The sequence below is a fragment of the Ptychodera flava genome, chromosome 15 (assembly GCF_041260155.1).
Source record: "Ptychodera flava strain L36383 chromosome 15, AS_Pfla_20210202, whole genome shotgun sequence".
Lineage (NCBI taxonomy): Eukaryota > Metazoa > Hemichordata > Enteropneusta > Ptychoderidae > Ptychodera > Ptychodera flava.
This window is the reverse complement of record NC_091942.1, coordinates 29,290,692-29,314,010: the sequence shown is the minus strand read 5'-3', so window position 1 is coordinate 29,314,010 and position 23,319 is coordinate 29,290,692. Positions and strand designations below refer to the sequence as shown.

At 37.7% G+C, this 23,319-nt stretch overlaps 1 protein-coding gene across 1 annotated transcript; it reads right to left on the bottom strand.

Annotated features, from left to right (window-relative positions):
• Positions 1 to 1,240: 1,240 nt before the first annotated feature.
• On the bottom strand, positions 1,241 to 15,093 carry LOC139151812 (uncharacterized). Its single transcript, XM_070724809.1, has 10 exons — positions 14,991 to 15,093; positions 13,354 to 13,680; positions 12,572 to 12,744; positions 11,513 to 11,685; positions 10,686 to 10,892; positions 5,678 to 5,770; positions 4,114 to 4,742; positions 3,271 to 3,466; positions 2,467 to 2,667; positions 1,241 to 1,696 (listed from the first exon to the last, which is right to left on the bottom strand). The coding sequence occupies exons 2-7, from the start codon at positions 13,473 to 13,475 to the stop codon at positions 4,305 to 4,307; spliced, it is 1,206 nt and encodes a 401-aa protein (XP_070580910.1). The 5' UTR covers positions 13,476 to 13,680; positions 14,991 to 15,093; the 3' UTR covers positions 1,241 to 1,696; positions 2,467 to 2,667; positions 3,271 to 3,466; positions 4,114 to 4,304.
• Between the last annotated feature and the right edge of the window lie 8,226 nt (positions 15,094 to 23,319).

The following is a 23,319-nucleotide window of genomic DNA, read 5'->3' as shown; positions in this document are numbered from 1 at the left end:
TTAAAATTACCGTCACTGGAAGACAATCTAAACTATGACATTGGTCAGACATCTGTATCTGAAGTCAGGGTCAATTTAAAATGACCTTCACTGGTTGAAACAATAAACTTTGACATTGGTCCAATTGCAATTCTAAAGTCAGGGCATATTTAAAATGACCGTCACTGGAAGACAATCTAAACTAGGACATTGGTCAGACATCTGTATCTGAAGTCAGGGTCAATTTAAAATGACCTTCACTGGTTGAAACAATAAACTTTGACATTGGTCCAATTGCAATTCTAAAGTCAGGGCATATTTAAAATGACCATCACTGGAAGACAATCTAAACTATGACATTGGTCAGACATCTGTATCTGAAGTCAGGGTCAATTTAAAATGACCTTCACTGGTTGAAACAATAAACTTTGACATTGGTCCAATTGCAATTCTAAAGTCAGGGCATATTTAAAATGACCATCACTGAAGACAATCTAAACTATGACATTGGTCAGACATCTGTATCTGAAGTCAGGGTCAATTTAAAATGACCTTCACTGGTTGACACAATAAACTTTGACATTGGTCCAATTGCAATTCTAAAGTCAGGGTATATTTCAAATGACCATCACTGGAAGACAATCTAAACTAGGACATTGGTCAGACATCTGTATCTGAAGTCAGGGTCAATTTAAAATGACCTTCACTGGTTGAAACAATAAACTTTGACACAAGTAAAATTGCAATTCTAAAGTCAGGGCATATTTAAAATGACCATCACTGGAAGACAATCTAAACTACGACATTGGTCAGATATCTGTATCTGAAGTCAGGGTCAATTTAAAATGACCTTAACTGGTTGAAACAATAAACTTTGACACAAGTAAAATTGCAATTCTAAAGTCAGGGCATATTTAAAATGACCATCACTGGAAGACAATCTAAACTAGGACATTGGTCAGACATCTGTATCTGAAGTCAGGGTCAATTTAAAATGACCTTTCTTTGGCTGGCTTTGACATTGGCCCAATTCTAATTCAGAAGTCAGGGCATATTTCATATGTCCTTCACTGGTTGACACACTAATCTATGGCATTGGTCCAATTCTAATTCATTTGTTGAAAGCTAATTGGTACAATTGTCAGTAATCGATTTGAATTCTTTAGTCAGGGCATATGTAACTGACCATCATCATATGACAATAGTGGCTCCTTTGTAAAAGTCAAACTCTGTTATGCTGTTTTGAGGAATTTTCATTTTTCAATCTTTGTGTACATTTTTTTGTTGTATTTGTCCTTTTAGTGCTGAATGTATCTTTTGGTGCCGAGGAATGGATTCTTTTAATAATTTACTCATTTTAAAAGGCCAAATTAAAAAGTAAACATAAATTAATTTGCCTTAAATTGAATATTTGGATAAATTTAAATGAAGTAGTGTACAGTGTCAGCCAATGAAAGCCATTCAAACATCCCTGACTCATTGGTTAAGATGGTACACAAGTGGGCAGTAAAAACATAGCTACATGGATTGTCCGCCTTTAAAAGTCCCTTATCAATAATACTATACCCAGAGATTGCCTTGCTTCACAAAGATTCTCATAGCTCTTCAGTACCAACAAACTGAGAGACATTGTCACAGAGGATAGCTAATTGGTCCGATGAATGATCAGTGACGATGCAGTGTCTGCCATTCTTCAAGGATGATATCATTCCATTACCTGTGAATGAAACAAATTTTATTAGTCCATTAAATTTGAAGAAAATCAAAGGATAAGTGTTGTGGAAAGATGAGTGAATTCATATTGTCTTATCAACAAATTCATTAAAAGTCCTATAAGCTGCAACTTTTCACAATATTTTCATAATGTTACATGCAATGTACAATTAGCGCATGTAGATAGACATACTGTTGGGTATCCATACACATACCGATATTATCAACCTCTGCTAATGACAGAATGTCGAAATGTGAGCAAATAATTTTTACGTGGGTGCTGCTCTCCATTAATCAGCCCCCATGGCAAGAGTTGCAACTATGTTGTATGCATGCACTTGTTTAAAATTGAATTTGTTCACAATTACAGAGGTTGATAGATAATATTTATTTGCACACCATTAACAATAATGTCAAAAGTTGCAGCTTTTGGTGCTTTGATGTTATGTTGGATTTATGGGTTATAATACTATATTGTGTTTCAGTAAAATGAATACTAAGGAATAAATCTTATATCATGTAATTTTGACCAAATTAAAAACATACATTTCCTAAATTATCAATGTACGCAAAACTATAATTATTTCTTGTAAGAAAGATTAGTTGAATTATTGCAGCACTTGAAGCATTGCAAAAGAGACCTTTCTCAGCACATGCAGATACAGTAAGGAAAATAAAATTGTGTGTGATTCTTGTAGTCTGCCTTGTCCTACAATTGCATTGGCATCTGCTTTTTTGAAAGCACGAAAATGGAACTAAAAGTAATTTATTTACCAGATCCGCTGAATATGTGAAGTATCCATCCCCCTCTGTGGCTGAAAGTTTGAATCACATGGTCATACGTTCTTTGTGGAGTGTCACAGGACCACATATTGTGTCGTTCTTCGGTTGGATGTTGAATTGGATTCTTGTCTTGTGAGCAGTACATAGCCACCACCATACACTGTACGGCCTCTATCAGTCCAAATCTGCGGGCTGAAATGTAGAAATAATAATATCTATTATTTTACAAGCCTAAATCTAACTTCACATTTTTACACTTTATGTTTGTAAATATCGATTACAAAGAGTGCCAAGAATACATTACCCTTTTCCTGCCAAGTTCATATTTCCCCATCAGGTCTAGATCACTAAAACTAGTGAAGCACAATATGTAACATTTGGTGCATTTTAACAACAAAATTGAACTTTTGAAGACCTTGAAATCACAGATACTGAAAACATTATTTGTATGGACTAAAGCTGTTGGAACAGACCAAGCCAAATTGGTGGAAATACGTATTGTTGTGGCTCAACACCGCTTTTCCCCGAGTTGGCTGATGGGGAAGTAATATAGTCTGGCAGGAAAAGGGTTAATTAAATGAATTTCATTTGTTAAATGTATTTGGCAATCTATCTTCATCAGATATTTACACAAAATTGACATATTTCGGACACACATGCATCAAACTTGTCTATAAGCACCAACAAGGGTGTGTGTGTTGGTCGTTACACTACATCATGTGGTCTATTTTATGTGTACGAGAGGGAGGGAGGGGGAAGAAAGAACAATAGGGTAAAAACAGTGATTGCACTTACTTGAGCTACAAGTTTGTACATGACAGAACACAGGTTGCACAGAGACAAAGTTTTTGTCTCTTTTAAATGCCTGCATAATCTCTCCCATCTCTGATGCTCTGCAGATGACAGCTATGTTAAATGCACTTTGTTGGCAGTCGACATTTATTGCCTTGATGGTAATCATCAGTCTTTGGATATCACTTGCTGACCATTCCTTGAAAATAAAATTGGAGACAGCTTTAATTCACTATTTGACATCCTGGTAGATTTAAGCATAGACAGTATGATTTGGGAGTGGAGATTTAGCCGAGTGGTTCTGTCTGTGGCCTCTCAGCTAGGCGACTGATGCCGTATGTTGTGGGTTCGAATCCGATTGAAAACTAGCCGTATTAAGTCATGAACATACATGAAACACATGACTAAACAGTCCCGGTGTATGTTTATGAGTATAAGATATAAAGTGACATGCTAGGTGGCGTAAGGGTTCCAACAAGCAATGAAACATGAACAATAACAATTTTATAACCATGACATTGAATGAAACAACTTATCATAAAATTCAGATAGCCGTTGAGAGTCATGGCTGAGACAGTAAAAAACTGAGATCTCAACTTAACACTTTTCAGTGTAGATGACTCCATATGATGTAAAAGTCATGGCAAAAAGTTTCCCAGCCTATACAACAGATGATTATACCATGTGTATGTGTGGAATTTGGAAGCGAAAAACTATGTCAGGGGGGAAATACTATTGGTACGCAAGGACCTCCATACTTATTGATTTCCGTGGCTATGACCAAAACACATTAAAAGAAGCAGCTTTGGTTGGTCGTGTTAGTAACAATGATAAGAGTACACTTACTGAAGGCATATCAACCAATGTTAGATCATTCCTCGGAATCCTGGACACTGCTGTTTTAGTGAAGAGGCATTCAGATCAAGCACATCTGCATTGTGGATTGTGAATCCATAGGCGCCATCAGTTGCAAATACGGCAGTTTTACTCGCATCTTCCTTGTTTTTTTCTAGAGTTACTGCTCTTTGGCAAATGATTCAAACTGTGCTGGTACACCACGACTGTACGATAGGTTTACAAACTGTTCTAGTTTTTTCTCTTGTTGTTTCGTTTGGAAATCTTTGCCTTGCCTCTTCCCAGCCCCCTTCAACACAGCCAGTAATCATGACGAAAAATCTCTGTACCAGGTCTAATTTCCTCAGTACTGCCGATTCCTTTACTAGCTCTGTAACAGAAATTTCTGTTGAAATTATTTCTTCTAACAGCCATTTCTGATCGTTATTGTTAAGCCGAAGAAAGTCACCTAATTTTCTGAACGGAATTTCTGGCCTCTTCAATCCTCTCAGTTCAGCAGGCTTGAGATTCTGAGATCTTGTTCGACCTTCTTCATACATTGCGAACACTTCCATCATCAATGAAAAATGTCTCATTTTCGCAACAGCACAGCATATCTTCATGAAGAGGGAGTCGGCTTTCTGTGTCAAGAAAATAATTAGTAATTAACATATCAATTTCATGAGCATGACACTTAACATCATCGATAATTGCGCCAGCGGCTTACTGACAATATGTATGCAGGTTCACAATATATTATGCGATTAACCGGAAGTGTACACAATTAAATTCATGGGTGCTGCCATGCTTTTTGAGTACTTGTGAATAAACAAATATGAAGTGTGCAAAGTATAACTTTATAACATGCCATTAATAAAATATGTATCTCTATTATTAGCCAGTTAGTATCATAATCCATCTTGTCAATGATATAAAATATTGTTACTATCATGCCTAAAGAAAAACAGAAAAAGAGAGAAAACTGCTGTACCTATGAACATAAGTAAAGAATGTTGGGATTGAATTTAGAGAGCATCCTCTGTGTAAATAACTTGATGCAAAAATTGCCAGTTTTCAGCCACAATGTCAGTTTTTGGCTTGCAAGTGGAAGTTAGGCAGTGCAGTTACTCAATGGTAATGATGGCACAGTACATCCCTTGTTAAACACAATAGGTAGGTATGATGGTAAAAATTGCCAATTTATGTCCAACATTTTTACACATTAAACAGAAAATCTATACCTGCAGGGAGTCTGATATTGTGTATGTGTTTGAACTGTTGTCGTCAGTGGTAGATTGGCATTTAAAGCAAGTAATGATTAATTCTATTTTATCCTTTACTATTACTAATGATGAATCAATACAAATAAAATTAAGATCTTAACCCCTGACGTGACACCAAGGGCTGAGTCCTATATGATATTACAAAAGCTGGAGATTATCATGTGATGTTCTGGTAATACACAGCTTGTCCATATAAGACTGAAAACCTACACAGTGTAGGTTTTTAGTCTTACATTTTCAATATATAACATCAATGTTTATGTATCAACTGATACAGTCATTAGTAAACTTACCTCCTTAAGTATCATTGCACACGATTTCTCCCACTGTTCTTCTTTTGCTTCTATGTCTGGCATTTCTTCGTATCTATCCCGGCACATTTGAACCTAATGACCATAAACAAGAGGGCATATTACATCTTATCCAACAAAATACATACTAGATACATATTTTACAAAATCATTGAGCACAATCAATTACCTGAATTACTCATTAATTTTTGTTCAGTCTATCAGACAAAAGTGTCCTGCAAATAAAACTGTCAAATTTCTTACCAAAAGACAACTGGTATTTGTTTGACTTTACTTGCAATAATAAACTTAACCATTTCAACCCGGCTCGGACAAAAATGTCCGATGACGTCATAGAGTACCAGGGGGTCAGGGTGCAAAGTGTTAAATGTTGTACAACTGTTGGAAACTCAAAACTCTCCTTTAATGTCTCCAGTTTTACTTAAAAATTATATGAGTTCAACAGGAGATGTATTATGTAAATTGTACTGTCATCAATGCTGTTGTATAATTAGATGGTACCTTTAAGGCTTCAATGCACATTTCAACTTACAATAATCTCCAAAATGTCTGACATTCTGGCTAAAGATACTTTGTTCTATCAGTATCAACAATTTTTTTCTTGTTTAGATATTGCATACTCTTTACACCCAACACTCTGTTCTTGCTAAGTAATTTCAAATCCAATTTGTTGACAATCAAAAGTAAGCACTTCAGCCTTATGGGAATGTATATGTATTGAGGAACGAAGGCTATTTTTTATAACTTACACGGCTTGTGATGAACAAATTTGTACAATTTTCAAAGCATGGTTACAGTTGAATACTGTCTTGTCCAAGTATAATCCCTACTCATGTATAAGCCCCTGCACTAATTTTGTGTGGAAGGTTTAAAATGAAGTAGATCTTGGCATAAGCCCCTACTTTTGCTGCACACATACATAAATCAACTGGTAAAATTTCTTTTCAGACCAAAGAAACTGGTGTGAAAAAATGTGAAATTAACCTTTCCATGAAGGTAACATAATGTAACATCTGCGCTATTTATGGTCCCTTATTATCATTTTGTGAAACTCTGTTGTCCCTTTGTGCAATGGAACAGACATACCGGTACTCTTAAAGGTATGGAAATCGATCCCAGGGCCTAGGAGTGGCACATGTAAAACAGTGTGTACCTTTGCGTCAGAGGCGGAATAAATCTATTTATCCAGGAAATCTTAATCCCGACTGCTATGTTTGTACGCACATAGAGCCAGTCGACGTTAGGGACACAAAAAACAACACGAGGAACAAACAGGCAGTGGTTTTGAACAAAATCAATGTACCCGGTACTTCACCGATGTCTGTAACTCAGTACATGAAAATATTCGTAGCTTGACGCACTTTGAACATAGCTCGTAACAAGTGACAGCGGAAAGCCCACAGAACTACGTGTACAACTATAACAGCCACTCATGTAGTTGGCGCTCAGTGAAGATTTTTCGATCAACAACTTTGACGGATGATGGACTGACCTTTTCTACCGCAATTGTTATCTCCCTCGATTCAGCACAAAATTTTCGTATGGACTATTGATGCTGTGTTTACAGTTGTTACGTAGTGGTAAATCCTAGTCGTATTTACGACTGCTGCGTAAACAGTCACTGAATAAATTTTGCACGCATTTACGAGCACTGGATATTACTACCGTTTTTAATGACGTACATATATACCGTTTTAAAAAAAAACCGCCGTATACGCACATGACGTTGTGACAAAAACAACACAAAGAATCTGGCGTACATTGTTACTGCATTACTTTGACCAAAAAATCACCCAAATGCCGAACGGTGATCATACAGAACTCTGCTGCAGGTTTCTGGACTAAACGACCCCAAACCGACCGGGTCCCAGTCAACTGTGCCGGGCTCGACGTCTACTCTATCAGCGTCAACTCAAACTTTCACTCCAGAAAACTTTACCCCACAAACTGGGAATATACTAAATTTACCTTGAAAAAAATTCAAACTTTGTATCGTATTGAAAAAATCTTACCGGGGCCACGGAGCAAATTAAAAAACCAACAAACCCCAACAGAAACAGTGGAATGATCATTAGTGTGCAAGGTCGCTGTATTATATGTCAGGGTGAAAAAATCTAGCTTTGAAATTTCTGGACTGTACAAACGGCGGGGCAGAATTAGACAAGATTACGACCATGTGTTACCGCCGATGGTACATAACGTACTGTTGATAGCAGGTAGTTCGGTGTCCAGTGAGAACACGATTCCGAATATATCACGGCTGTTGATTTGAGCTGCCTCCGATCGAAAATTTTCAACACAAAGACATGATATCAATAATTTTGCGAGATTATAAGTACCCGCTGTCTTCTCGCCAAATAGCTGCGATCAAGATCATTATGATAGAAGCAATTGACCGCCGAACACCTGCTTGCTGATCTTATACACAACGTGTAAAAATTGATTATTCCTGCTGAGAAATACGACAGCAAATATTGCAATGTGAATTTCTTACTATCTTCCTCGCAATGGTTTTGCATCTGTGTTTATTTTATCACGGTCACTGGACCATTTCTGACGATTTTTACTAACAAAGAATCAGTTCACACTCATCGTGGGAACACATTGCAAAGACGTTCACAAAATTTTCATCACATTCATCACATTACCGTAATCCCCGTTTCAAAGACGTAGGAAATGTATAATGATTTGTTTATCTTGAAAAATCCCAAACTGAAGCCTCTAAATACAAAATGATTTTTCTTCTGAACAACTTCCCGACAACTTTACAATCACACTCTGGTCATCACATGGCGGTTGTAATCGTACATGTGCTGCTGCCAATGGAGAATCAAAAGACTTCAAATCAACAGTCAAACAGAAAAAGTATCAATATCCAAGCAATGTAAAACAATAATTTTGATAAGGTCAATTTATTGTATATTATAAAAAATCTCCAGACCACTCGGAACAGCGTAAGATTATGATCTCACTCATTCGAATACTACACTCACACGGTAGGGTAAAAATATGGGAACTCAGATCGTTATATACTGCTTCCGTCAAACGAGTCCGCTTATCTAAAGACGGCAAAAATGGTAAAAAAGACGGTAAAAATGACATAATTATTATTGCTTGTCTCTGTAAATTTTGCCGACTATTCGTTAGTAGTTGTCGAATTTCTTGAGTTTGTCCGAAAACTATTTCAGTGAATGACGTAAGTTTCAAGACACCCGAGTGCGAACGCAATATCGATATGGAGATAGCAAAATCAGTCACAGACAATCGAGGAAGAACATAAGAGTCTATTAATCTGCGATTTAATTCATCCTAGCACACCTAGGTTACCATGAAAGTAAAAAAGGTAATGTTGTGCCCTGGTTGGGAAAGAAAAGTTGATTAAGTTTTCAAAAGAACGTCGGCTAATACTCGAACAATTTAGTAAAAAACTAGCTCAGAAAAACGTATAGAGAAGAACGACATCACCGATCACGGCGATCTTCAGATCTTTTATCATGTTTCAGTCTGAACGGTCATGATTTGATGCTATAATCTATGTCAAGTGTCTCTTTTTGGTCAAATCCGACAGAGATGAATCAATCACGATTTAGTTTCATCGCCCCGACCCGACAGGCTATAATGAAGCTCATGGGCACCTGTATACATGTAATCGTGGCATGAACGTATCCAATGCCCGTCCACTGCATGAGCCTTGACCGTGCATCGCGAGCAAACAACGGTTTTGGACGTCACGAGAGCATTTTTTTTCGCAGTCTGTGAGCGGTTGAGTGGTTTGGGTAGGCTGCATACATGTAGATCGGAATCGAGTTGATTTCGGCGGAAAACAGTTTAAAAAGTAGTTTTTCGTGCTCCGTCCAAATTGGATCCGCATGTTGCCGGTTTTGTCCATGGTAAATCAGCAGAGCTGTGGTGGGAGGCCGTATAACGCCGGGAATACACGTCATCGTACGCAGGGCTATGCCACAACATACTTCCAAAGGCGATCTATCGTAAAATATCGTACTGCAGGTCAACAAAAACATCACCCATTCATAGGCCTACAGGTACACATATCAACGAACAAAAAGGGAGAGGCAATCTGCTTGAAACCATGAAGTAGTCCGTTTGTGTCTGAATTCATTGAGGCGCGTGTTCAGTAACCGTTGGTCAAGTTTTTCGTTCAGTAGTAAGAATCGTTTATTCATTGTTGACATCGTAATCGATCCGATGTACACAACAAATGTTTGATCGTTTGCACCTTTGCGCGTCCCCTCGTGATTGGCAGCTGTTTGAATGCTTTCATCTATTGTTCGTTGGACGCTTCGAACACAGCATCGAAGCAGTTTTGGCATAAAAAATCAACTTAAAATGGAAAAATGAGAGAATTTCGCCAACAGGGTGATGCCACAATTTTCACAAAACGTATATGTTGGAACAGTGCTTTAATTTACACCATGGTTGTTGAAAGATCCAGATTTTCGGGAGCATTCGTTGACGTTGTACCATGTGCCACTCATGTTGGATTATGAATCCCAGGGAAATAGGGGGTATTTATAGGCTCCCCCTGCCTTTAAGTCACAATGCATTTTTCATTTCTATTCTTATTCACAATGTTGCATTTCATCCTCTAAACATTTTTTTGGTTTCCAACAATTACTTTTTTTCATCTTTATAGATTTTAACAATCACTATACAAGAATTTCCCATCTATGTTGTTGTTTTCTGAGATCTGGTTACATGAGTCAGTGTTCTCCACAGCTTAGAAAAACAGATGGATGGCCAATTTACACAACAGTGCATAATTTGCAAATTCTTTTCTTGTGAAAATGTATTCTTATGTGCAGTTATTAACATAAGAATAAATTGCTCCAAAAACGGAGGGGTGGCCCAACCATAAAAATCCCCTGTGGAGAACCCTGTGAGTAAAAGATTTTTAAAAAGCAGTTTTGTGTCTCTGAGGTTATACTTGGAACAGTGCAGTACATCAGATGTGTAAGATAACTCATCCTACCTTCTCTTTGAAAGTCATCGAATGATGGAATTCAACAGTTGCATTATGTCTATGGGCCAACCACTTCCTCTGTTCATCGCTCAGTCCTGCATAGACAACAGCGAGTCTACTTTTCAGTTCTTTCCGATTTCCATATTTTTCACTCAGGCGTTTAACAGCAAGGAAAGAATGCTGCCCTCCAATAACCTCATATGTGTAGCCGTTAACCTAGAATAATAATGAGAACAGGTTTTTGAAACAGGACAAGTTAAACATTGCAATAACTGTTCACTTTACATACGTCAAAAAGCTCTACTTTGTGAATGCCAATCATTACATACATTTTCTCTTTCTTATCAGAAGTCACCATGAAATTGTTACGCTAACTAAAGAAGTAGTCTCCCCTATCTAGAAATGTTGTGATTATTGCTATTCAAACAGTACAGGGAAATCAACCAAAAAGTCTGTGGTATATTTAATAAATTTAACATCATTGATACATGTTTTGACATTCAAACACTAGGTGAAGGATAAGGCACAGAATAAATGTGAATGTGTTTGCTAAGTAGAGGCCGTATGTCCAAAGATAAAAATATTGTAAATACAGCTAAATGTGTATAGCACATTTTGCATGCATTCATTTCACAGGCATTGAGTTGCATGACACTGCTTCTGTCTCACATGCAAGTCATGTACATTTCACAGGGAGAAGTTGAAATGTATTTTCATTACATTACCCTTCCATATATTGACCCAGATGTTGTTTAGATACATTCTCAACCTGGAAAGTGTTAGGACACAATGCATGCCAAGCAAACATAGGTAAAGTTCAGTTCCAAGATACTCACATTGGACTCCCTAAAGTTCTCCTTTGATTCATTTTTCAACACAACAATTAATGGTTGATATGCCTCATCAAGGTAATCCTCCATAGCTGCTTCCAATTTGTCAACCCATTTGTCATCAGGAGCCCTTGCTTGCTTCCCTAGTTCCAGTGCGCTGATATCAATTAAAAACGGTCCTTAAGAAAAGACAAACATTACATTGTCATTGGGAAGACAGCAGGATAATATACAAATAAGATTTTTCTAATAATTTTTTTATGTAAATGTTTTCATCAAAGTCTGACACACCATACCAAAGATGTGCACAGAAAGACTTCAGTTATCATCTGCTAGCACATGGCACTTGTCTTCGATAGAACATCACAGCTTGATATATCACTAATATTTGGTTCATGTTTTGATGGTGAAAGTGTGTCAACTATGGGTGGACTGTTAACCCACAGAATTCTTATTAAACCAACTGTTCCTACCATCAATCATGCCACTTGAGAAACAACTTAGGATTGGCAAGTACACATAACTTTATGTGAATATTCTTGGGTTGTGTAAATGCTTTTTGTGCAGACAATAATATACATGTATGAATAGACTTGTCAAAAAGCTCAGGATTAGTCACCTACTGAAATCCCCTTATGATGAGCACTAAAGCTTAAATTAATAACCAATTCAAGTTTATTTCTTTGTCAAAAATCAGCAAGAATTACTCAATTAAACCAATTCTTAGAATTAAAATAATCAACAGTAAACACTTTCAAACCATACACTTTTTATAAGGTACCAGGAGCTTCATACTGACACTAGTGATGTTTGTCAGCTGCACACGACATATATAATTTAGACATTTTGTTCTTCATACCGCATTGAAGAATGAGCGAGTCTTTCACGAGCTTCTCTTTTCTTGTACTTAACCAAAAAGGTCAGTGTTGTTTAGTATTTATCTGCACTTTATTTCAAATACCTCAATTATTCCTCTTTGCACTAATTGATATTGACTAGATTTCCTCAAAGAGTGTTGTCTTTCCGACAGATAAGGAAACATAGAGAAATCTTTGTCAAGCTTACCAGTTCCAATGTGGCAGTCCCTGATGCTTTCTTTCATCGATAGCTCCTCCTCACTCATTTCTTTGTTGAGTTTTTCAGCCTTCTTTTTCTTTGAAAGTGTCGGTAGCACTAATTGTTTTGCAGCATCTGTCAATTTTCTCTTCTTTGTGCTTCTTGATAAGGGAGTATTTGACCTGTGTAATTAATCAAAATAAAAATAAATGTTGTATTCAACTCAAAGTAACATATTGGTTTCAATGTCAGCAATAGGTCTCCAGAGATTTGGACCATTTCCCTTCACATTAATGCTTTATGTTATTACAAATCTTTGGACAGACTACCCGTATTACATGCACTTCAGTCTTATATGACTTTGAGCATTATATGTACTCTAGCTTTTGCTGTATTTTGTTGGTTGCAACTTGTATTCTCTTTGCTGCTTCATATGTACCAAAGTAGCTTGGTGAATCTCATTGTGCTAGATCTCTTTGTAGGCTTGGTTACAAAGGACTGGAATGTTTGCATTCATACATGTGTGGTTTTCTCTAATTTGGTACCTGAGAAACTTGTGATTTCATAGTTCTGTGAAATGTGAACCATGTTTCATTTGATTCCACTGCAAAGGGAGTGTAACAGAAGTCACTAGTTCAAGGGTACAATGACCATGAATCAAATTACACAAATTTAGAAGTTCAAATGGTTAAACTCATGATACGTATGGTCCAAAGAATTCATCAATGAATTGTCATGGGTTTTTGTTTTCATCAATTGTGTTTTAGTCTCTCAGATGTCGATGTACTTACATACTAGCTGCGGGACTCATCACATCATCATCATCATCATCTGGTGTAGACTCTATGCCATTACTGGAACTATTGACTAATATTTTCTGTTGTTTCTGATTCACCCTCTGGCTCGGAGTCATCTTCACTGGAATCGTTGGTCAGGTTACTCACACTTGATGCAGGTGAAGATGTGTCTTCCTTACCGGACAATACTGAATTAAAATGATCACAGAACTCCTGTGGACTTCTAAGGTCTCTGAATTGGCGACACACGTCATTCTTGTTCCACACAAAGGAAGAACGTAGGAGCTTGTATGGATGATCATTTTTGTCAGTAAAGTAAACCTGAAAAAAAAAAAAAAAAAACAAATATTATCATCATGGTTGATGTATTTGGCAAATGCAGAATACTTATATACTGATTTATCAATCAATGCTAACAAACCATGGTCCAACCATCATGAATATTCTCACTATGCAGACCTCATCACTTTACTCAAAGTGAGTAGTTTGCATTAATTGATGAAATACTTTGCTGCAAGAGTGAAATACTTAACAAGTTGCTTCATTTTTCGGCAATGTCCATCTCCACTGTCAGAGAAAACTTTGCCTAAATCATAAACCGTATCATTGAAACAATAAGGTGTGGAAAGCCAGTCTAACCCTATTCCTGCCAAGTCCATATTTCACCATCACCTCAAGATGGTTAAAATTAATGAAACACAACATATTCCATATATTGTGTATTTTAAAAATACTGTGCATTTGAAGGTGGTTGAAAACATAAATACTGTAAACTTGATTTTTTGGGACTAAAGATGCTATATAGACCAAGCCAACCAGGTGAAAATACGTCATGATTTGGCTCAATACCGCTTTAACTAACTTGGCTGATGCACAAGTGAGGTTACCCACAATTCTCCATGATCTGTACACACGGAGATCACTCACTGAAGCAAATTTCTTCCGTACACAGAAAAACTCTGTCCAAATTTCAAAATTCCCGCAACATAGTTCTCATAATCATAATTTTCTGATTTCTCACTGTGAAATAATGAGACGAATAACCCCTTTTCTGCGGAGGAGATAGCAATTTTGTAATTTTGTCGACATAGATTTTTGACAGCCATACACCATATTTTCAAGGAAACTAAGGGAATAAGTTGCATCTGTGTTGGCAAAATATAACGTATTGACTGATTTTAATGTAGTAATGGCGTGTACACATCAGACCAACAGACGTGTATCTACACACATCCATGCACGGGCCGCGAAGCTACCGCGGACTTGCAGCCAACTAGTACTATTATTTCAAGTAACTGTGGTATAGAACTTCCAGAAAAACTCGAGGGTCTTTGACAATGATTGTGGGTCGAACAACGGTCATGCCATAGCATTGCTGCGAAAACAAGCACTGCCACTCCTTGACATGTTCTTTTGGGAGTGGGGTAGCCACTCCAATGACCAAGCTACAACCGAGTGGCAAAGGCTACGGATTCGCAGCAACCCATAGCACAGCGTCGCGTCGTCACCGCCAGGGTGCGGTTAAGAGGATATTTCGTGTCTGAACGAATGTGTTTAAATCAGTCGAAACGACAGAAGGTTGACATAGTGGATTGAATTCCGAGTGCTTGTCTATCATAAAAAAATCTTACCAATTACTTTTGAAGCATCTTCAACACAGCATTGGTTGAATGAACACCCTGCGACCATGCCTTGCGAGACGATGCTTTGGGCAACGGCAAATGCTCACGGGAGTGACCTATAAAGTGACCTTCAATATATACCGTAAACCGGTATGTTGCCAGTTGTCGCAAACCAATCTAGGCTACTGTGTAACAGTGATCCTTGGCCCCGGGTGTTTTCTTTTACTTTTTTCCCTCACGGTATATCATGTATGAATAGTTGACAACAATTCGATGCTGTTATTCCGGATAATTCAGACGCCTTTAGCCTAGCCTGTCCGCAATTCGCACGGTTGCCGCCGATAGATCACAGTCACCTGTGATGTATTCCGCTCTGCGTCCATTATTATGCTCTCCGTATAGACATGTGTACATATGCCTGAGAAAAAGATTTCTCAGACATATGTACACATGTCTATGGGGCGCATAGTCCCAGAGCTGAATAGATCACATGTGACTGTGGATAGATACCTGGATCGGGCCCGGGTCTCCTGCGCATTATTATTCTTTGCCTCCAAACTTCTCCTGAGGGAAGACATCTCCAAAGATTCTTCCTTTGGATCAGCGACGGCGCCGTTGAAATACTTTATTTTATTTTAAAACACAGCGCACTTCGAAAATGCAGATATCATGAAGGGAATAATCCAACAAGACATCACAGTGCATTGCCAAACGAAAGCCTGATAAAACATGAAACAAATAACAAACACAAGTACTAAACTTACCTTGATTGCGTCATCGCCGATACCAGAGTATGCCTTGAATTTCGCTACACTGCTGTATACAGCGCTCGAGCCTCCTTTCTTTCGGAGCCTTGACGGGTTTTCTCGATAATCGAATATGATGAAGATTGAGTCGTCTGACTTCTCGAACCACCAACCACGAGCACGAGTCATCTTGTTCAGCCTGAGTCAGCTTAGAGCACGCAGAAAGATCGGCAGGAACCTGACACGCAAAGCACTTGTTGAAGGACCGTGGTCCAGATTGTGCTCATAGTCAAAATATTCCGCTTTTATAGCAACTGTTGATCAGTGCCGCATGCAAATTTAGTGAGGTACAGGCGTCATGCAGTCTGATACCTCTACCTGGAGTCGACGCTAGGTATGCAAGAACGATTAACACCTCGTTAACGAAAATTCATCGTCTTGTAATCGTTGAGCAAGACTAATTGCTGGATATCTTGTTGTCCGTGTGTGACAGTGACCAACCAATCTGCTTGCATACTGGCGCATTTTCCCGATAGCATATATCAATGATTACTGTGGTTTGCAGGTGGATGTCGAAGATACAGCCATAAACCTCTCTTAATCACCATTTTACAAACAGGAATGTGTAATATGAAATTACAATAAAATATCATGTTGTTTTAAATATTTCCTATCATGGAGGTAAAACTATTTCTTTGTTCCTATGTAGACAATTTGAAATTCATTTCAAGTATAAACAAGACAAATCAACGCCATACACACGTACGTACGGTCGATGTTAGACCCGGCCCTGGCTGTGCGAGCGTGTCGATCGCGTGTCAGATCTACACAATGCGCTAGATCACATGACCGGAGTTTGGTAGGTTTTAAGTAAGTTTTTTTGTCAACGCAAGAACGTATCATTTTGTTCCCTTGAATAGAAGCCGGAATAGAACATATCAGAAAATTTGTACCGAATTTATTTACAGGTTTGTAATTGTCTCACTTTTTCGAAAATCATGACATTCATGGTATAAGCCTTGCCTGATGTCAGGATTTGAAATCCCAAGGTATGACATTCGAATCGACAGCTCTCTGGGAATTGTCTCATGACTACTGTATATGGAAGGCTAGTAATAAAAATATAAAAAAAACATGGAAAGCAGGAAATAGATAGAATCTGTATATTTTTGAAATGAATATCGACCTGCAATAAAATCTGAAGTAGGCCATGAAGATACTGGTACCTCAAGAATACGATATGGTTGTCTCGTCTTGTCAACATTAATGATAATTAGAAACCAGCATTGCCAACACTGTTTCCGGTAAACGTACTTGTACTTCCTAGAATGATGTAAAACAAACCTGGCCTATGTGGCGCAAAGCCCGTACCACCAGAAATACCTGCAGCAAGAAAATCATGTACGGGTGCAAGAAAAACGAATAAATATATTCAAATTCAACTTTGCTCTCGGTAGTTTGACATCACACTACTCTTGTCAAGTAAAAAATTCCAACGATTAAGTCTAATTCAAAGAGGGGAAAAGACCACAAACTCAATATGTGACACAAAGACGCTATGGGCTAGGCAAGTCTCAGTTTATTTTGACCGATGATGACGGAGACCACGAACCCTGTCTAGGCCCAGGTACAGGATTACATTACAGGCCACAAGCGAGAAGAGTTGATATTACATGATGTTGGATATATACCATGAGACATATATCTCAATGAATATATAGCAGTATAGCGTCCAGTACCGTCTAAGTTTTCAGAGCAAACGCTATACCATCATACTATCGACAGGCTAGTTTGATATACTGTAATTTTCCAAGCTAGATCGCATTTTTTGCAAGTTTAGTTGGTTCCCGAGCTTTTCGGAGCTGAAAGATATTTTGTGGTCGCACGCAGAGATATATCTAATTATCGAAATTTTCGAAATCTCTTAGTCTATCAGACTTTTCAAGGTAGATGATATTTCATTACAAATGTCAACTGATTCCAGACAATGGCTGGTATAAAAAGTCCGATACCGTCGAATAGTATCAACTGTAACGCCTAGGTTTTGAAGTTAGGCGATAAATTATCACAACTTTGACTAGCTCAGTAATCTCACGATTCAAAGGTGCTTTCAGAATCGATGGAAATTTCATGTTTGGTAAAGGTTATAGAAATCGCCATGCACAGGCCAAACATCAACCGATTGACAAAGAACTTTGACATTTAAAAATCTGCCAGGGTACGCATGCTGCTATAATCTCTCGCTCTCATTTACACCTGTATGGATTTACGCCCTATTGTTTCTTCTCTGATGCCAATCATGTCTTGTAACTTCCTGTCTGATTGCCCGTGAGAATGTAAACATGGATTCTGTCACATAAAACGAATAAGCATCTATGACATACATTTAATTTACTGGTCTCCAGCAAGAGGAAAGATTCGACGAACTCAGAAAGATATATATATAATATATCCATGACGCGTATGTTGGTATACGATGGTCTTGGATATTATGACAGTTCATTTTTGAGATATTTGACATCATGGCACCGGCTGAATTTAGTGTAACTTTGCCATGAGCAATGCTACTATCGATCTTTCATATTTTTATACCATATGATTGTGTCGTTATTTTTGCTATCGACACTAAACCATATATTTCTCGCTTTGCGAATGTCTCGTGTTCATGATAAATGCAATGCGTAATGAGTTTCACACTTTGAACAAGTGAGGAAAGAGATGGAATTAACTAAATTCATTGCTTTTTGGCTGCGTGACAGGTACCACAATTATTTCATCTAATTTTTGTGAATGTCACTCACTATTTTGTCGAATGTCAAACTAGCACAAGTAATTATTTCAAATTCTCATATATAACACTATACTATAGACAGTACTGTGTGGTAACTTCTACGTCAAGCCTGACGATACGTTATTACAAGTTTGGCTGGTTGAAATTAGCTGATATAATAGGGAGCACCGTCAATTCTTTTCAAACTACACAGTATTTTGGTTCATTGTGGTAGTTTCCCACCGAAAAATACTCAAGTACTATTATTGCAGGGCTCGAAATTAACATTTTACCCTGGTAGTCCACTTGTGCTATCATTTTCTGAAGTTGGTAGCCCAGTGTCAATGGCTGGTAGTCCATGAATATTTTAGTTTAGGGATACTGTACTCGTCCGAGAATAAGCCCCGGTTCAGCAACACAAAATAGCAGTAAAACTTGGGGCTTCTACTCGAGAAACCCCATATTATGTGTCACGAACGCTTAATTTTTGCTAATTTATGTACATTTTAACACTTTCTAACACTTTCAAAATCGGCTTATAGATGCAAAGAAATTGTAACTTTAGTAAAGAAAACAGAAAAAAATATTCTCATGATCTTTATGAACTGGAATGCCTTGTTACACCCGAGTCGCTCTATACAGAACGTAATACATTGATACTGATCGACAACCATAGATAAAAGACAGCGAAACTCTTGTATTACTATTTCAAATCAAACTGATTACACAATCTCTTGATATAGAAGTGACAGTTTTGTGAAATTTCAGCATCAAAACCCCAAAACTTGACACAAGTACATATTGTATGCTGCCGATCAACAGCATAGTGTGAACTGGCATGCAAAGACTGCACACGTGTGACGGAAAAGCACTCAACATTCTAGTATCAAACGCTCTGCATCTTGTGAAAATAACAACATAGCAGTGAAAATTGTAATAGTCACCAGAAAAAAACTCTTTACAGATGAAAGGATAATTTATTCAAACAAATGAAACTGCATGTTGACTGCATTTAGCTCGTCCGAAAGTGACGGACATCGCACGCCAAGTATTTCATGTCCCAGGCTTTGGTAGTCCGTGTGGGCTACCATTTCATGGACTTCGGTAGCCCCAGGGAAAAGTTGGTAGTCTGTGGACGCGGGACTACCGCTAATTTCGAGCCCTGTAGTATTGTTTGGGTTTACGAAAGTGGATGATTTGGCTGACTCTCAACAAGATGACACGTGTATCATACTCCAGATCTCTTCTTACCTCCATTGTCAGATGTTATCGATAGCCACGGTGGATAGAGGGACTGTGTGATAGCAGAGCTAATGTTGTCTAGCTATTCAAGCTAAAATACATTTTTTTAACTAGTACTTTTGGCTCACTCGGTGATTTTATGATTCAAGGTGCTTTCAGAATCATAGAAATTTTTAAGTTTCGGAAAATATTCGTCAAGATGAGGCCAAGCAACGGCCAGTTGCAAGTGAACTTTGACATTTTAAAAACCTGCCAGGTACGCGGTTTTCTACAGCGGCTATAATCTCTCACTGTCATTTACACCTGTATGGATCTAATCCCCATTGTTTCTTCTCCGACGCCGATCATGTCTCGTAACTGCCTGTCCGATCGTCCGTGAGAATGTAAACATGGATTTTGTCACATCACGATTAGGAAACTCACAGGATTGCTTTTAGAGGAGAATAATTATGATAACATAAAAAGAAAAGGCATCCATGATATTTAATTTTACTCGTCCCATACAAGCTAAAAGCTGCAACGAACACCGACAACTATGATGTTGGGTCTCTCGGAAATAAGACGTCGCTCGAAAGTTATTATTAGTCGAGCGACATTGTCGGCAAAAGCTACTGTTGTCATAAAATACACTTTGACTTAATAACCTAGAAATTATCAGCTAGACGTATCGTCACACATTCCTATCTTTTTGTCTTTGGTATCATATACATTCAACAGCATTGGATAGTTTGGATGACATTGTCAGAAATCTCGGCGGGTCAGATTGTGAACTCAACCTGACAAAAACGATATTATCAATAGTCTCTGATATTTTTCCTGTTCATATTCGAGATAAAGGACGTCGCCATGGCACCGGGTGAATTGCATGTAACTTTTGCATAGGTGTCGCTACTAGTCGATCCGTAGTAGTTTTGACTACACGATAGTGTCATTAATTTCTATTTTCGATTCTAGACGATGTATATCTTGCATTGCATGTTTGAGTGTTGAGCTTTCATGATAACAACTATGGGTTCAATTAGAGGCGACATAAAAAGTTCGAAGTCTGATCAAAAACTGAAATCTTTAAGTTTATCGCGCAACCTCCCCCCACCTCCCACCAAACCCCCATGAAACTTAATTGTTGAATTTTGATCACAGCTTCCTAATATTTCCTTACAGTGATACTCAGGACTGGTGATATTGCAACATTATTCAAATGAAAACACCAGTTAAGTTCGAAAAATTTCCCGGTCTGTCACTGTACATATAACATCAATATCAAAGTATCAAAGGGTCTCTATTGACTTTACCGCGAAAGGAGCGAAAATGTGTAATTACTCAGGGTTTTCACAAGCTGTAGAATATCATTCAGGGGATAGTGTCAAAGTACAGGGGGAGATATTTGGGGGAAAACGTGCAAAAGTTTTGATGGGAGAGCAAGAGATGTCCCCTCTCCCATAAACAATTTTAAAAATCGCTGTCTGCACTGGTACTATCGGAGAGAAGTTTTGTTTTGCATTAAGACCGTTTGAAAATGACATTCGACAATGATATTTTTTCAATGACAATGATAATTTTATTTGATTTTTTTAAATTTTTGCATGATCAGTGGCTGAGGAACAATTATTCAACAATGCAACAATTTACAATACATCTAGACGCATTAAGGTGCGAAATTGTGTTTCTACCGTTTCTAGAAAGTTTAGCTAGAAGTTTAGAAAGCTAAATTAGAATTGTCTAAATCTAAATCTAAACTTAGAAAGTTAAGCAAGAAACGATAATTATCGCTTTCTAAATAGCGTTCTAAGTTTAGAAATTAGCTGAAGTTTAGAAAGTTGGGCCTCGATTGAAAACATGTTTTCGAGGATATATCGGATAAAAACGATAATTATCGCTTTCTAAATAGCGTTCGAAATTTAGAAAAAAGCTGAAGTTTAGAAAGTTGGGCCTCGAGTGGAAACATTTTTCCAAAGATAATCGGATAAAAATGATAATTATCGCTTTCTAAATATCGTTCTAGACAGACAAGACGTGGTTCAGATTATCTTTGTTCCACGATGATCGCGTCCATTGTAGTGCAAATTAATGCTAAGAGCCTTATCAATGCCTCATTAGCATTAACTTGAATCACAACTTTATCAGCACAAATTGACGCGATCGTTATGGAACACACCTTGGTCATTAGCTGAAGCAGTACGGTTCCTTTTTGGTCTATTGGACAATTCACATTTGGGCTTTGGATGTTAAAACTTACTTCCGGGGGGAAATAGTATTTCCAGGCTATACAAGAAAGCTCCTACATGCTCACACTTTTTAATTTAAAACACTCGGGAATTTACAGATGACCACAGAAACTGTGAATCAACCTTTTTTCCGACATAATCTTGAAAGTGTTTGCGGGACTTCATCTCAAGCACTGCACATTTCACTGTGAGCACGCAGCTGGGAGATGGCAGCCTGGCCGGCAACACTTTGATAAGGCCAATGCATTAATTTGCATCACTTATGGAAGTACTATATCGTCGGTCTATTGGACAAGTCACATTTAAGCTTTTGCTGTTAAAACTTACTTCTGGACTGAAGACTGCTCCTACAAACTCACACTTTTTCCATTGAAACACTTACGAATATACAGATGACAATAGAAATGGTGTACCAACGTTCTTATCCGATATATCTATGGAGAACTTTTTCTACAGTAACTCAAACTCCGACTTTCCAAACTTCAGCTAATTTCTAAACTTAGAACGCTATTTAGAAAGCGATAATTTTCGTTTTCATCCGATATATCCTTGGAAAAAAATTTCAACCTAAGGCCCGACTTTCTAAACTATACAGCTATTTTCTAAATTTAGAACGCTATTTAGAAAGCGATAATTATCGTTTTTATCCAATATATCCTTGGAAAACCTTTTCTGCTCCAAGCCCGACTTTCTAATCTATAGCTAATTTCTAAACTTAAAACGCTATTTAAAATGCGATAATTATCGTTTTTATCCGATATATCCTTGGAAAAAAAATTACAACCTCAGGACCGATTTTCTAAACTACAGCTAATTTCTAAACTTAGAACGCTATTTAGAAAGCGATAATTATCGTTTTTATCCGATATATCCTTGGAAAAAGTTTTTCATCAGAGGCCCGACTTTCTAAACTAAAGCTAATTTCTAAACTTAGAACGCTATTCAGAAAGCGATAATTATCGGGGTTTTATGTATATCGTTTTTAGCTAGTTTAGCCCCCATAGGGAATACACGTAGTTTAGAAATGGCTTTGAGGAACAGACACAATTCCGTACCTAACTCTCTATACGGCTGGTAAATAATTAGCTCTCGGATATACCAAAGATTGTGACCATTAATTCATTAATTCTCCGTTGGTTTAATATCTCGTGTCTAAAACTGGTATCGAATATATGCATGGTCACCCATTCATTCAGTATCTTTCAACATATCAAGCAATATATATCGTATCTCGTATCAAACAAAATTCATGAAAAAATGTGCGACTTTGTCCCTTGATTGCTTTCTTTCCCCCCGATTTCCTTCTCATGCCAATATCGAACAATTAAAGATAGCTGGCTCATGGCTCATACAGT